The sequence below is a fragment of the Sabethes cyaneus genome, chromosome 2, assembly GCF_943734655.1.
Source record: "Sabethes cyaneus chromosome 2, idSabCyanKW18_F2, whole genome shotgun sequence".
NCBI lineage: Eukaryota > Metazoa > Arthropoda > Insecta > Diptera > Culicidae > Sabethes > Sabethes cyaneus.
In genome coordinates this window covers 149,915,831-149,930,646 of record NC_071354.1, presented here as the reverse complement: position 1 = coordinate 149,930,646, position 14,816 = coordinate 149,915,831, and the positions used below count along the sequence as shown (strand labels likewise).

Here is a 14,816-nt window from a genome sequence, read left to right as displayed (position 1 = left end):
AATGTTGAATAGATTATGAATATATTAACACATTTTAGAATTACAACATTTAACTGCGTGCGAAATTTGTCAACAAAATTGCTAAGTAAAATCTTTACACAGAATTCTAGACAAGACCCTAGTTTTCCGAAAACCGAAACCTTTGAAATTACTAGCTAGTCTTCGTTTTTAACAAAACATAAAGGTGAATACAAAGTATTACATCGGTTATTTGTTTATAGTGGGATGTTTGAAAAGAAATACAATGCATATTTTGATTAAAATAATTTGTTGTTGACGCACGAGCGAATATCATGAATTTTCATTTTCATGTGATCGATCTTTGAATAATAGCGTTGTTGAATGTAGGTAATTCGTATAAAGAATAAAATACTACAATAATAGCAAGAAACAGAAGAATTCAACATTTTAAACTGTTTAAAAATGTAAATTAGTTGAAGCCGTGTAGTAAACGCAAATGACAGTTCTCGTCGCACTTTCAGCAACATTCGATACTCACTTCCAGCAGGATAGCAAACCTATTCGCACCAAAACTATCGTGAAGATTACTTTCAACAATAAGTAGAAATGGAATTGATTAGCAAATTGATAACTTGTAACGTATTACACTAAATTTAGCACTAGCACTAGTTTTGATAACTTTTGTAAAAAACCACTCACTCTGAATGACGGGTGCCTGCGGCTGCCGTGTATTCGAACACGAGTTCGAAATTCGAAAACCGACCTACCTACACACTCAAATCGAACGTTGAAGAGCGAAAACACTGCTCACGCTTTCATTGATTATTCTACCCGCGAAACCACACACACGCCCGTTATGTGAGAGAATCACGATACCGAGTGAGAATTATGCGTCCATTCTCGGGCATCATTCTTATTACGGGTTTCAGACGCACACAACCGTAGCAACGTGTTTTCCTTTTATAGTCGCAAAATTGCCAACTTCAGAAAAGTCATTTTCATAATCCTATTTTTCATATAATCGTAATTTTCATTTGCAACGCTTAACACTTTCCGAAGCAAATGAAATTCGATTCTCTAGGCACGTTTATTGAGCCGAGTAAAAGAGACCGATGTCGCACGCGATCGGTAAAGCATGGTCCGGCTAAAGGTGTAGTAGTAAATAGTGAGTGCGAGAAGAAATTATCACTCGCTGGGAAGCTGAAATGGATTTCATTCATGCTTAATATGTTACGCATTATTATTGTACACATGGCACACGCGTTTCGTTTACCTGTAGCTGTGCCGTAACGCATGGGGTAACGGTACAAAGATTACTATTCGATTAAATTGACAAGAACATGGTTGATTTTCTGAGTTTTGTAGTACTGATCAAACACGAACTATGCAGTAAACGGCTGAATTCACACAAAATAATTTTGATTACATTTTGTTTTGTTTAATAACTTGTCTATCAACAAAAATGTTAAGTCTAAAAACCATATGGCATATAGCAATAATACTTGCGTTGTATTGTTTTACTACAGTTGAAAGCACAGGCCTACGCAGGGTTGCACTTTCAACCACAGCTGAACAAATTGGCATTTCTTGCTTAAACTAAACTTATCGACTGTTGATGAATCACCCCTTCACTGAAAAGTCATGTAATTATTGCAAATATATATTGCAGAATATCAAAAATATGTTGATTAGTTAAAATGTTGGTACCAAAAGGAATATGTATGTTCAAAAACAATTGCATACATCTAATCTATACATCTAATCTATCTATACTATAAAAATGGATTTCTGTCTGTCTGTCTGTCCGTATGTTCCTTCTAGAAACAAAAGCTACTGAACCGATCGGCGTGAATTTGCATGTAGGGGTGCCAGGGAAGGTTCTTATGATGGTTAGAGACCCCTACCCCCACTAAGAGGGGGGGGCTCCCATATAAATGAAACACAAATTTTTGCATAACTCGAGAACTAATCAAGCAAATGGAACCAAATTTGGCATGTGAAGGTTTTCGAGGGCAAGAATATTTTCTATGGTGAATTGAGACCCCTCTCCTCTTTAGAAAGCGAGTTATGACCCATCTCCCCTTTAAGAGGGTGGGCTTCCATACAAATGAAATGCTAATTTCCTCTTATCTCGAGAACTAATCAAGCAAATGGAACCAAATTTGACATGTGGGAGATTTTGGAGTCTTGAATTTATTTTGTGATAGAGCCCTATCAGACCTCTCACCCCTGTGGTAGGGGGATATGGACTCTCATATAAATAAAACAGAAATTTTTGCGAAACTCAAAAACTAATCGAATTCGAGAAATTCGAGACTCTTCCATAAAACAGTCAATAACAAGACCACAAAAACTATCTATAGTAACACTAGATCATTCAGGACGAGACGGCCGCGAGTATTGCCGGCGACCCGCCGTCGGAAGTGCCGCCCACTGGGGGGAGGCAACTCCCCGCAGAAATCACTACTGTCTAGGTTTATTTGTTTTCCTAGGTCTACCTGGGTTTCCTGGAACGGGCGACAGCGAGTAAGGAGAGGATCGCGAAATGGTACTTTCCACAAAAAAGTTTTCCGTGAAATGGTACATTCCGCTTAAGGTTTTTTGCAAAATGATACTCTGCGAAATTTTGTACAATCATGGTGAATATTACTATCCGCTTTCTGGCTATGCAATGAGGGGACAGGGGAGTTGTTTTCTACTTTACTGTGAAGAAAAATTGCAAATTTGTATATTAAACTACCCATTCCTGGTAACTCATAAGCATTAACATAAGCAGCAAATCAGCGAATCTGGCATTTTATACTGCACGTTGTTGTATATTAGCTTTTTGACTGCATAGGTGTTGTAAATTGGCATCCAAAATTGTATTCAAATTCTTCGTGTCGATAATTGCTGTAAATTAGCATTGTTAGCACTATAAGAAGGTTATCAGTAAAGTAGCTGTATATCTTGCCAAAATAGCATTTAAGTAGCATTTAAGGCGACTTAAATGCTTATTGGCCTACATTTGAATAGCATTGATGATGCTTATTGGTTACCTGGTTGGTACCTTATTGGTTACCTGCTTTCATAGTTACGTAACTGCCAAAATGAATCATCTAAGGTTGAACTCCCCAGAAACTTGCAAAACTCGAGATTGTGACAAAGATCATCCGAGATTCATGATTTATGTACAACATAGGTTAATTTGTGGCAATACGAAGTTTGTCGGGTCAGCTAGTCTATACCTATAAAAATGGATTTCAGTCTGTCTGTCTGTCCGTATGTTCCTTCTAGAATCAAAAGCTACTGAACCGATTGGCGTGAAAATTTGCATATAGGGGTTTTTTTGGGCCAGGGAAGGTTCTTATGATGGTTAGAGACCCCTACCACCACTAAGAGGGGGGCTCCCATACAAATGAAACACAAATTTCTGCAAACTCCAGAATTAATCAAGCAAATGGAACCAAATTTAGCATGTGGGTGTTTTATAGGCAATTTTTTTTCTATGGTGAATTGAGACCCCTTCCCTCTTTAGGAGGCGAATTATATCCCCTACCCCTTCAATAGGGGGGGGGGGCTCCCATACAAATGAAATACAAATATCCTCATAACTAGAACTAATCAAGCAAATGGAACCAAATGTGGCATGGCAGCCCCCCGTAGAGATCAGCTCTATCTAGGTTTATTTATTTTCCTAGATCTACTGACCTCTATTACTTTCCCTCAGTTGGGTCACCCTTGCCAAATGGTACTTTCTACGAAAAGATTCAAATACTTGCCCTTATTCTGCGAGGCGAGTGACGTGACTATTTGGAGTCACCGCGAATCAGGTGACATTTGTCACCTAGGTGACTCGCTTTGTCACCTAGGTGACACGGTCTGTCACTTAGGTGACAGGGTATTTCTTACCTAGGTGATTCGGCTGTCACCTAGGTGACTCGACTCGCCGTGGCGAGTCACGGCGAGTGACAATTGTCGTATTGAGTCACGTGACTCGCAGAATAAGGGCAACTGTCCGCCTTATTTTATCAGGCGGGGGGGGGGAGATGTTTTCTATTTTACAATGAGGAAAATTTGTATATTAAAATTCCCATGGACTCCTCAGAAACTTGCAAAACTCGAGATTGTGATAGAGGTCATCCGAGATTCAGGATTTATGTACAACACAGTTTAATTTATGGGAAAACGAAGTTTGTCGGGTCAGCTAGTAAGTTGTAAAATAAAATGAAAAAAATGCAATATTCAAAAAAAAAATTCAATTTCGGGCAACTTCGCGCGAATCAGACAACCATTAGGTAAAAGTACTATATTTAACTAAAAAAAAAATTTCCACCAGGAGATCTCTAAAGGAATCTCAGAAAAAATAAATTGAAAAAGGTGTTATTTTTGGTTAAAATTTTTTATAAGTCATTAAATATGCATCTTAGTGAAAAACAGTCTTCAGAGAAAATATGTATTTTAGCATACTGAATAACTTTGTAGAACATTTGAAAGCAATGAAAAAATCGTGTACAAAGTTATTGAGCATAATTGATTTTAAATGCTCCTCTTTAGCACATCATTATATTTCGCAACCGGTTAGAGATATATAGTTACTATATTTACCAAAATTGCTTATTTTGTATGTTCTGCAACTTTTCAGAGAATTTTTTTTAAATTAATATTTAAAAAAACAAAAGTTCGTATCACCCTGATAGGTGAATTCACGGTCACCTTAAGATTGCAGAAAGATGCGCTATATTTTATTATTAAACTTCTCCAAAGACACTATGCCTCAAAAATAACTCATTTCTACTTTAAAGCAAACTATTGTGATTTTAGGGGTTTCATTAGGGTGATACAATTTTTCGTTTATTTAAATGTGTTCAAAAAGTTATGGTGTCTTCAACAAAGTTGTAGAACACGTTAAAATAAGTAACTTTGTTAAATACTGCAACTTTCTATCTCTTTCGCGTAACGAGCTATAAAAAAGTTTATCAAAAAATAACCCATTTTTCAATTGATTTCTTCTGAGATTGCTTTAGAGATCTTCTGATGGGATTTTTATATAGATAAAATATAGTACTTTCACCTAATGGTTGTCTAATTTGCGCAAAGTTGCCCGAAATTTAAAAAAAATTTGATATTGCAATTTTTTTCCATTTATTTTATAACTAACTAGCTGACCCGACAAACTTCGTATTGCCACAAATTAACCTGTGTTGTACATAAATCATGAATCTCGGATGATTTTTGTCACAATCTCGAGTTTTGCAAGCCCCCAAGCGGGCGGCGCTTCCGACGGCGGGTCACCGGCAACACTCGCGACCGTCTCGTCCTGAATGATCTAGTGTTACTATAGATAGTTTTTGTGGTCTTGTATTGACTAATGTTTTATGGAAGAGTCTCGAATTTCTCGAGTTCGATTAGTTTTTGAGTTTCGCAAAAATTTCTCCATATCCCCCTACCATAGGGGTGAGAGGTCTCTAACTATCGTAAAATAAATTCAAGACTCCAAAATCTCCCACATGCCAAATTTGATTCCATTTGCTTGATTAGTTCTCAAGTTATAAGGAAATTTGAATTTCATTTGTATGGGAGCTCCCCTCTTAAAAGGGGAAGGGGTCGTAATTCACCATAGAAAAAATTTCTGCCATCTAAAACTCCCACATGCCAAATTTGGTTCCATTTGATTGATTAGTTCTCGAGATAAGAGCAAATTTGCATTTCATTTGTATGGAAGCCCACCCTCTTGAAGAGGAGATGGGCCATAACTCGCTTTCTAAAGAAGAGAGGGGTCTCAATTCACCATAGAAAACATTTTTGTCTCCAAAAACACCCACGTGCCAAATTTGGTTCCATTTGCTTGATTAGTTCTCGAGTTATGAGGAAATTTGTATTTCGTTTGTATAGGAGCCCCCCCTCTTAAAGTTGGGAGGGGTCCTAATTCACCATAGAAAATATTTTTGCCTCCAGAAACCTCCACATGCCAAATTTGGTTCTATTTGCTTGATTAGTTCTCGAGTTATGAGGAAATTTGAATTTCATTTGTATGGGAGTCCCCCCTCCTAAAGCGGGTAGGGGTCCCAATTCATCATAGAAAAAATTTTTGTCTCCAAAAACACCCACGTGCCAAATTTGGTTCCATTTGCTTGATTAGTTCTCGAGTTATGAGGAAGTTTGTATTTCGTTTGTATAGGAGCCCCCCCTCTTAAAGTTGGGAGGGGTCCTAATTCACCATAGAAAATATTCTTGCCCTCGAAAACTTTCACATGCCAAATTTGGTTTCATTTGCTTGATTAGCTCTCGAGTTATGAGGAAATTTGTATTTCATTTGTATAGGAGCCCCCCCTCCTAAAGTGAGGAGGGGTCCCAGTTCATCATAGAAAAAATTTGTCTCCAAAAACATCCACGTGTCAAATTTGGTTCCATTTGCTTGATTAGTTCTCGAGTTATGAGGAAATTTGTATTTCGCTTGTATAGGAGCCCCCCCTCCTAAAGTGGGGAGGGGTCCTTATTTACCATAGAAAATATTCTTGCCCTCGAAAACTTTCACATGCCAAATTTTGTTCCATTTGCTTGATTAGTTCTTCAGTTATGAGGAAATTTGTATTTCATGTGTATAGGACCCCCCCTCCTAAAACGGGGAGGGGTACCAATTCATCATAGAAAAAATTTTTGTCTCCAAAAACACCCACATGCCAAATTTGGTTCCATTTGCTTAATTACTTCTCGAGTTATGAGGAAAATTGTGTTTCTTTGGTACAGGAGCCCCCCTCTTAAAGTGGGGAGGGGTCCTAATTTACTATAGAAAATATTCTTGCCCTCGAAAACCTTCACATGCCAAATTTGGTTCCATTTGCTTGATTAGTTCTCGAGTTATGAGGAAATTTGTATGGAAGTCCCCCCTTTTAAAGAGGGGAGGAGTTATAATTCCCCTTATAAAGAGGGGAGGGGTCTCAATTTACCATAGAATAAATTCTTGTCACCGAAAACACCCACATGCCAAATTTTGTTCTATTTGCTTGATTAGTTGTCCAGTTATGCAGAAATTTGTGTTTCATTTGCATGGGAGCCCCCCCTCTTAGTGGGGGGAGGGGTTTCTAACCATCACTAGAACCTTTCCTGGCCTCAAAAAACCTCTACATGCATATTTTCATGCCGATTGGTTCAGTAGTTTTCGATTCTATAAGGAACATACGGACAGACAGACAGACAGACAGACAGACAGACAGAAATCCTTCTTTATAGGTATAGATTAAATATGCGTCCTAGCCACAAATAAACAGTCTTCAGAGAAAATGTGCATTTTAGCAAAGTTATTTACCTTAATAGAACACTCAAAAGCAATAAATAATTGTGTGCAAAGTTATTGAGCATAATTGATTTTTAAGTGCCCCTTTTTAACACATCATTATATTTCGCAATCGATAAGAGATAGATAGTTACTACATTCAGCAAAGTTGCTTATTTTAGTATGTTCTGCAACTTTTTGGAGAAAAATTTTTTTTTTAAAGCAGAAAGATGCGCTATATTTTATTATTAAACTTCTCCGAAGACACCACCCTTGAAAAATTACCGATTTTTTACCTAATTGCTAATGTCCGCATGTTTTCGAATCCGGACTAGAATTCGCAAATTGAATATATACACCGAGCATCGGCAAGCAACTTTATCACGAGTATTGACCAAAATACCAAAATAAAATAAAAATAAAAATAAAATGAATGGTACAATTCGCCGCATCGAATGAGCCGCATACATTCACGCTTAAAAGTGCGAAATCAAACGCTTTGTTGCTTCAAAAGCCACTAACGCTACTTTAAACTATTCTCTATTCACGGTAATGCTATTTAGGACACTTTCTGGCATTCTCGGGTATATTCACCCCTATTCTGTATTTCGAACGAGTCTTTATTTCGTTCGACTTGCTTCGAACGAGATGTTTTGCCCATTTGATTTTGCTGGCGGAAATTTCGTTCGAAAGAACTTTCGTTCGAAATACCAAGTCGTTCGAATAGCGGTGATTATATCGATTGTATAACATTTCGCCGAATACCATTTCGCGGAAAACCAATTCGCGGATGACCATAACGCGGAATATACTGTTTTGCGGAAAACCATTTCGCGGAAAACATTTTTGCAGAAAGTACTATTTCGCGGAAAAAATTTTCGCCGAAAGTACTATTTGGCAGAGAACCACCGCTCATTTAGTTTGGAAGCCGCGAAAAGCGGCTTCGCCGCTTTGTATTCAACGAAAGTTAAATTGATGCGAGAACTAGGGAAAACTAACTAGAGGTCAGTAGACCTAGGAAAACGAATAGACCTAAACAGATGTGATCTCTGCAGGGGGGCTGCCCCCCGCAGTGGCCGGCGCTTCCGACGGCGGGTCACCGGCGAACACTCGCCGTTGCCTGCCGCCGGCTCGCCCTGAATCATCTAGGCAACGTTTGCTACTAACATGGTTTTCCGTGAAACAATATTTTCCGCCAAATGGTTTTCCGCGAAATGTTTCTTTCCGCCAAACGGTTTTCCGCGGAATAGTCCTTTCCGCGAAAGGGTTTTCGGCGTTTTGGTACATTCCGCGAAATAGTACTTTCCGCGAAAATGTTTTCCGCAAAATGGTATTCCGCGAAACGGTACTCCGCGATATGGTCTTCGGCGAAATGTTATACAACCGATTATATCCATTAAATTGGCCGCGTTCAAAGTCCAATATTCAATTTTTGAGCGAACTTGCGATGTTCATGATGAGCTATATTCGTGATAAAGTCAAATGCCGATAAATGCATCATCGGCAACAGAAGCGAATAGTGTATGTTCATGAGGGACGTTCATCGATTCAAATGTTCATTTTTTCGTGAATTCTCCAACCACGGATTCCAGACCATCGTGCAGTGAGGCTATAACGTTGTACGTAGCTTGGCAGTTGGAGTTGGATTATTCCACGGAAGTTTCCGAAGAGTAAAACGAATGAAGATCAAACGAATAACATTGACGCATGTTTAAGTTGATCAAATTTTGATCATAACACCCACAAATCGGATTAGGAAATCATTATGTAGTGTATTTTAGATTTGAATTGCATAAACTTTGCCACTTATTTTGATGTCAATTTTAAAATGATCTGACCAAAACAATTGGTAAAAAGTCATAAATTAGTACGTCAAGATTAGTATGACTTTTTATCGAACTGCTCTTAAATCGTTCATAAATTGAAATAGATTTCATCGCAATTAACCTGAAACAGTTGTTTTTGAAACTCAGTTCTCAGTTAAGTTGCTAATTTATAATCAGGGTCAAATAAAAAATGAGGAAATTTAATCCTAATCTGCCTCAAAACTTTTTAAGTTTCGTCACTCATTGTTCCTGCATAAAATATAATATTTCGATAACAATTGATTAAAAGAGCTACAATAAAATATGTAAAATACACAAATTTCAAGATTATTTCATACCTGTTTCCTCACCAACAATTTGCAACAATATATGCTTCGTGACTCCAAGATCTAAAATCCACCCTTGTGACTTACTAGGCTCCCTCTAAACTGGTCAAACTAATTTTATATTCATCCGTGATGTGCTTAAGGGCCTTTTCTTCTCGATACATCCAGTTTCATAAACAAACAATCCAATCAATGATGTACTCAATCCATTTGCTGCTTAGTATGTTTGAGGGTAAATAGAAGTTGTCAACAGTTCATGCAAATAGATTCAGATTTAGTGAAGCATTGAGCAGGCCGGCAAACACTTTTGTCAAAAATATTTAAGTCTGAGTTTTCATCCAGGGATTTCCATTTTGCATTGTCATCAACTCATCCGTTACAGTATGACATTCGGACATATTACCATCTCAAGCCATCATTAAATTTATTATTTCTTTTATTTGTTATTATTTTTTCTTATTTTTCATCAATTATTGATTTTATTCTTTTTTCTCATCAATATAGTATATGCATGACGCCTAAACACTATGGTTTTGTTTTGTTTTAAACTCTTCTATGTTTTCCCCATAGTGTATGGTTATCTTCAAAGTAGTTATCCAAAAATTCCATATGATGGTAGTTTTTTTGCGTCTTCGGTTGTCTGCTATTGTTTGAGTTTTTTCCGAAACAGTGAGAAAAGGGTTTATTTTATATTATTTTGTTGTCCAAACTATTTGTTCCGTAACAATGATTTTTACCAATTGTTCGTTACTGCATTATGCGTGTTTCTTGCGTCGTTTACTGAGTTTATTATGTTTGTTTTTTCATTTTTATTTTCTCGTTTTTTTGCCTATATATGATAATATGATCACGTGAATTTCGAAAACGTCACTAATTGAATGTTCACATTGTGTGTTGCCTGTTACTTTATACAAAATAGTTCCAGCTTATTTGTAGTTTCCGCTCGTTCTCTTTCGCACTGTTGTTTTGTTATTATAATTGTAATTATTATTTGCTTCTCCTGGCTAGCACAATAACACAACGGAAAAGCGAAACAGTCTAGTTGTAGTTATGATTTCCAATGCGATCCTCCTTTATGACCTTCCATGCAAATTGCCTACTGTTTTAGAATTGATACAATACGCGACTTTTCGGTTACTCTGAGGAGACGAATGAAACGCTTCACAATGCTACACGCGAAGCTTGCTTAATTACTCGTTTTTAATTTCAGAATGCTGCTTTTTACTTTTCCGTTAGAGCAGATACAAAACTGCATCGTGTGATACGGTACGCTTGCCTGTCGGGGGCACTACAGAAAACTGAAACCGAAATTTGTTCCTTCTTCTTTAACTAGCTTAAAAACTACAGATAAACTAAACGTAAAACTTACAGCGGAAGTGAATTGAAACGAAATTAAAAGTAATTTGTAGATTGTTGTTTATAAGGATTTTATACATCATTTTTATTACTTTTTTATCAGCAGAGCAAATGAAACATGCATTGGACAAAAAACTAGCTCTACAGTCGTTACAGAACAAAACGATATTGATTAGTTCTTCCATTCATTTTCGCTAAAAATATACACAAAGACGCACGACCGAGTTTATTTTTGTCCACTCTTCCCTCCCTTACCTAACTGCTGGGTACTCTATACGTTGTAATTACTTTTGATTTCAACTATACCAATCAAAAAGAATACGATCGGTTTAATTGCTTGTCTTAAATGTTGTTTCGTTTGTTTTTATTTTAACTCTTTCTTGCTCACTGTTGCGATCATCGGTCTTATCTTATCTGGCCGCTTGATTTTCCTCTTTTAAATCGTTTATTGTTTTATTATCCGCTAGTAGCGATATTTGCTTATCGTTTTAGTGTTGTCTGGCTTTCGCGCTTGTCGGACCAAAAATTTTATAGGTTTCAAATTTATTTCGCATACTAATCCGTTGTTTTTTCCTCTCTTTTTCCCACTAGCAACATAGTAGTTTTTGTTCACAAGATATGTACAAATACAGATTACAGTTTATAAGCTTTTTTTTTGTTTTCAGAAAACTCACAATATCTATGTACGTTTTTTTGTTTGCATATTATGTTCGTAAGTTGCCTCAGTTTAAGGAAACCTTCGGTTTGGGAATATTCGATCGATCAATTTCACGAACTGCCGTTGAAATTGAAAGACTACGAAAGCCAAACAGAACTCGGGACCAAATTTTTTTCTTGTGATAATACAAGATACCATTTAATGCGGGTGATATCTCCACTGTCAAACTTTTAATTTCGTTGGCTTAAACTGCTCCAGACGATACCGCTTCGTTGCCGTTGGTTGATTTTTCTGATTAAAATCGGTGGGATAGAACAGACAGTAAACGATTTGAAATGTGATTTCCTCTTAAGAACATGCTTTCTTGTTTTTTTCCCTCTTGTGGTTATAATATTTTTATTACTTTCTTGGTCAAAGACGCATTTAATTGTCTATACAAGTATAAGATCAATTAAATTCCATATTTATTCTTTGATAAACAAGCATTTTGTGGTGCAGCTCAGTTAAAATAATAAAGATATTAGGATTTTATAAGATTATAAGAATTTTAAGAACAAAACAATTAAGTGGATGAGGCAAGACTCAGAACTGTTGACCTATGTTGAAAATACTATTGAAGGCGGCGCAGACGCATCTCCAGATACCCCAGCATAGGTTAACAATGACTTCAATGACCCTCGCTTACCTAATTTTCCGCTCGAGATTGGTCTATTAAATTATTGTTAGTGGTAAGTCATGACTATAATAAAATAATCTCACTATTAATTGGTTACCCAAACTGCACCTGAGTGAAAGCTACTTCTATCAGGTTATGGGCCCAGAAATGTTTACATAGAAACGACTTTGTTTGCCCGAAACCATGAAAAATCAAAAGAGTTTTGAAAGCAATTCAAATTAAGGCGATGGAAGTGTTGGAGCGCATGATGGTGGAACATCGGCCAAGCTGATGGAATGCGATTACCCGGAGATGTCATTCCGACACAAGTAACGAAAGTTCTTCATGCGCGGGAATATTGCAATTCGTAGGTATTTACCACCGATCCGGTTCCTATCAAAAAGCACACTTGTGCCTTGGAGAAACATAACGAATGGTGTCGGAAAAGGCTCTAGCAACCACTTGTCTGTAAGCCTTTATGGCTTAATGCAGAATTTGAAAACAGTCAAAGATGCGTGAAACAGCTAAGCGATTGAACCACCTAGCGGAAAATTGACTTGTTTCGATAGCTGACCGGCATTCGATGGATAGTCGTTCACTGTCAGTCCTTTATGAATATATGTATGATCAGTTGGCTGCTCAAGGTTTTGAAATACGGATCCATTGGGCTTGGGTCTGGAGTCGTCTGGTGTGGCCCTGACAACGGATACGGTTAAGGAGGAGATCATGCAGGAAATTAAGGTTAGTAATCGTTTGAAAGCAAGCAGAATGCGTTGAAGAGGTCCCTTTGTTATCTTTTCATTTGCGTTGAAGACGATATTATAAACGCTACTCGCCATTCAGAAGTGAGGAGCTGGCAATCATGACTAAGTAGCTGCGATTGGTCTTGAAGTAAACGGTCTATACTAGTTGTCCGAAACGAAGTATCCCGTTGTGAATTTTGTACAGGATGATAGACACGAGCTCTGGCATCGGATCATGGAGCACATCTCTGCTAATGGGATGAAATGGCAGGAGAAAATGGTCACGAGATTGGAATTGGACGTAAAGGATGCTATGAAGTGTATGTCTTGTATCTAAGCTAAATATTGCCAATCATTCGAGGCGATAAGGCAACCAGAGGATCGTGTACTGGAGCTCATTCACTCGGCCTTGTCGGGCCCAATAGCAGTATAGTGGATGAGAGCAGTTGTAATTTTCTGACTTTCATCGGCAACGCAAGCCAAAAAACCGCACTGTATTTTCGGAAATCAACCAAAACAAAAGTCAACAAACGCGAGAAATGATCAAATGCATTCGTACGAAACACAGGGAGGAAGAAAGGAATCTAGTGCGAGATACCTGCCCTAAATCAGAGCAAAACGGATTAGCAAAAAGGATAAACGGTACGTTGATTGAATAAGCAAAGAGTATTCTGTAGACCTGGACAATAGTTTTCAGGCAGAAGCAGTTGCAGTCACATCGCATAAAAATTAACCCGTATTAAACGCAATCACACTAAAAAACTATTGATTATGATCAGTGTTCGACATCGGAACGAAAATTGAAGTCCGGGTTCCGGTTCAGTCCGGTCCGGTTAAAAATCGGCACGAACTTTGTTATTCCGACGTTATTCCGGTCCGATTTGGCTCTGTTCCGGTTCCGGAACCTGAACAGTGCCAAATCGGACCGCATTACTAGTCTTTATAGTCGGAATAACAAAGTTCGGACCGATTTTTAATACCGGACCGGACCGTAACCCGGACTTCAATTTTCGTTCCGATGTCGAACACTAATTATGATTACCGTCAAATGTGTGGTACCGCGGTTAACCATGGCTCGTAATACTGTCGCAGTTTTTTTTGCTACAATTTGTTAAACAAACGATAATACCCAACCTAGCCAACAGCAACGAAACGGCCATCGTTTTTGCGGATGGCTGAAGCCTGCTTTTAGTGCTTTGCCTGCTGATTATATTCTAGCCACTAATCACTATGATTTACCGATTCGGGTTTCAGTTTTTTTGCTCGGTAACATTCTAATAACGTTAACATTATCACAGTATTATTATTCTCTTTTTTTTTTCAATTATTATATTTTAGGTTTCTTTAATTTCTCATTGAAACATTTTATTTGCTTACTTTTTGCTGCCTTGTTGCGATTGCATCGATAGTTTACTATTTTAGCTTGGTTTGCTACAAAAAAACTTGTCTGTTTGCTACACGCTGTACGGCACGTGTGACGTATCCAACCAATTGCCGGCGGCTACTCTCCGAATGATGCAGTTCGGGTTTGTAAAAATATCATGCGCGTTCCAAAGGAAGGGGAGGAGAGGGCATCCAGGTTCGAAAGTCCAAAAATTGTCGGCTGCTAATGTAGTCCGTCCAGTAGATATATCTTTCTTTAGATGTGTCAGAAGGTTACGAAAGTTTGAATCGAAAACAGCTACCTTTCTTCCACAGGAACGAATTTTTGTCTTTTGAAATGTTTGGAAATATCTCCGTTAAAAAATATGCTCCACCGTTCCATTGATAATGTTGGATGCTCGCAAGGTTTCTGGGCAATGTGTATGCTTTGTGTGGTTAAAGTGATGAGTTTGGTACGAGTGGTGACCGCTGCAGCGACCAGTAATGATCCTGTTTTCTCTCTTATATGTACACAATCAAATGTTTGTTGTAGTAATTCTTAATGAGAATAGTAAAATAATGAACGGCAAAATGTCTCTGTTTGATCCTGCATTGCATCTGTCATGGCCTATGAAACCTGCAATGATTACAAAGAAGAAAAAAAAAGAGATAAA

General features: G+C 37.7%; 1 protein-coding gene across 2 annotated transcripts in view; it reads right to left on the bottom strand.

Moving 5' to 3' along the window:
- Nucleotides 1-9,836: 9,836 nt before the first annotated feature.
- The window catches only part of LOC128738577 (phosphatase and actin regulator 4), a 214,853-nt gene continuing 209,873 nt past the window's right edge, over nucleotides 9,837-14,816 (bottom strand). For both annotated transcript variants that reach the window (XM_053833823.1, XM_053833824.1), the window contains exon 14: nucleotides 9,837-14,779. In XM_053833823.1, coding sequence (XP_053689798.1) covers nucleotides 14,764-14,779 — 16 coding nt within the window. In that variant the 3' untranslated portion in view covers nucleotides 9,837-14,763. The remainder of the gene's footprint in view (nucleotides 14,780-14,816) is intronic.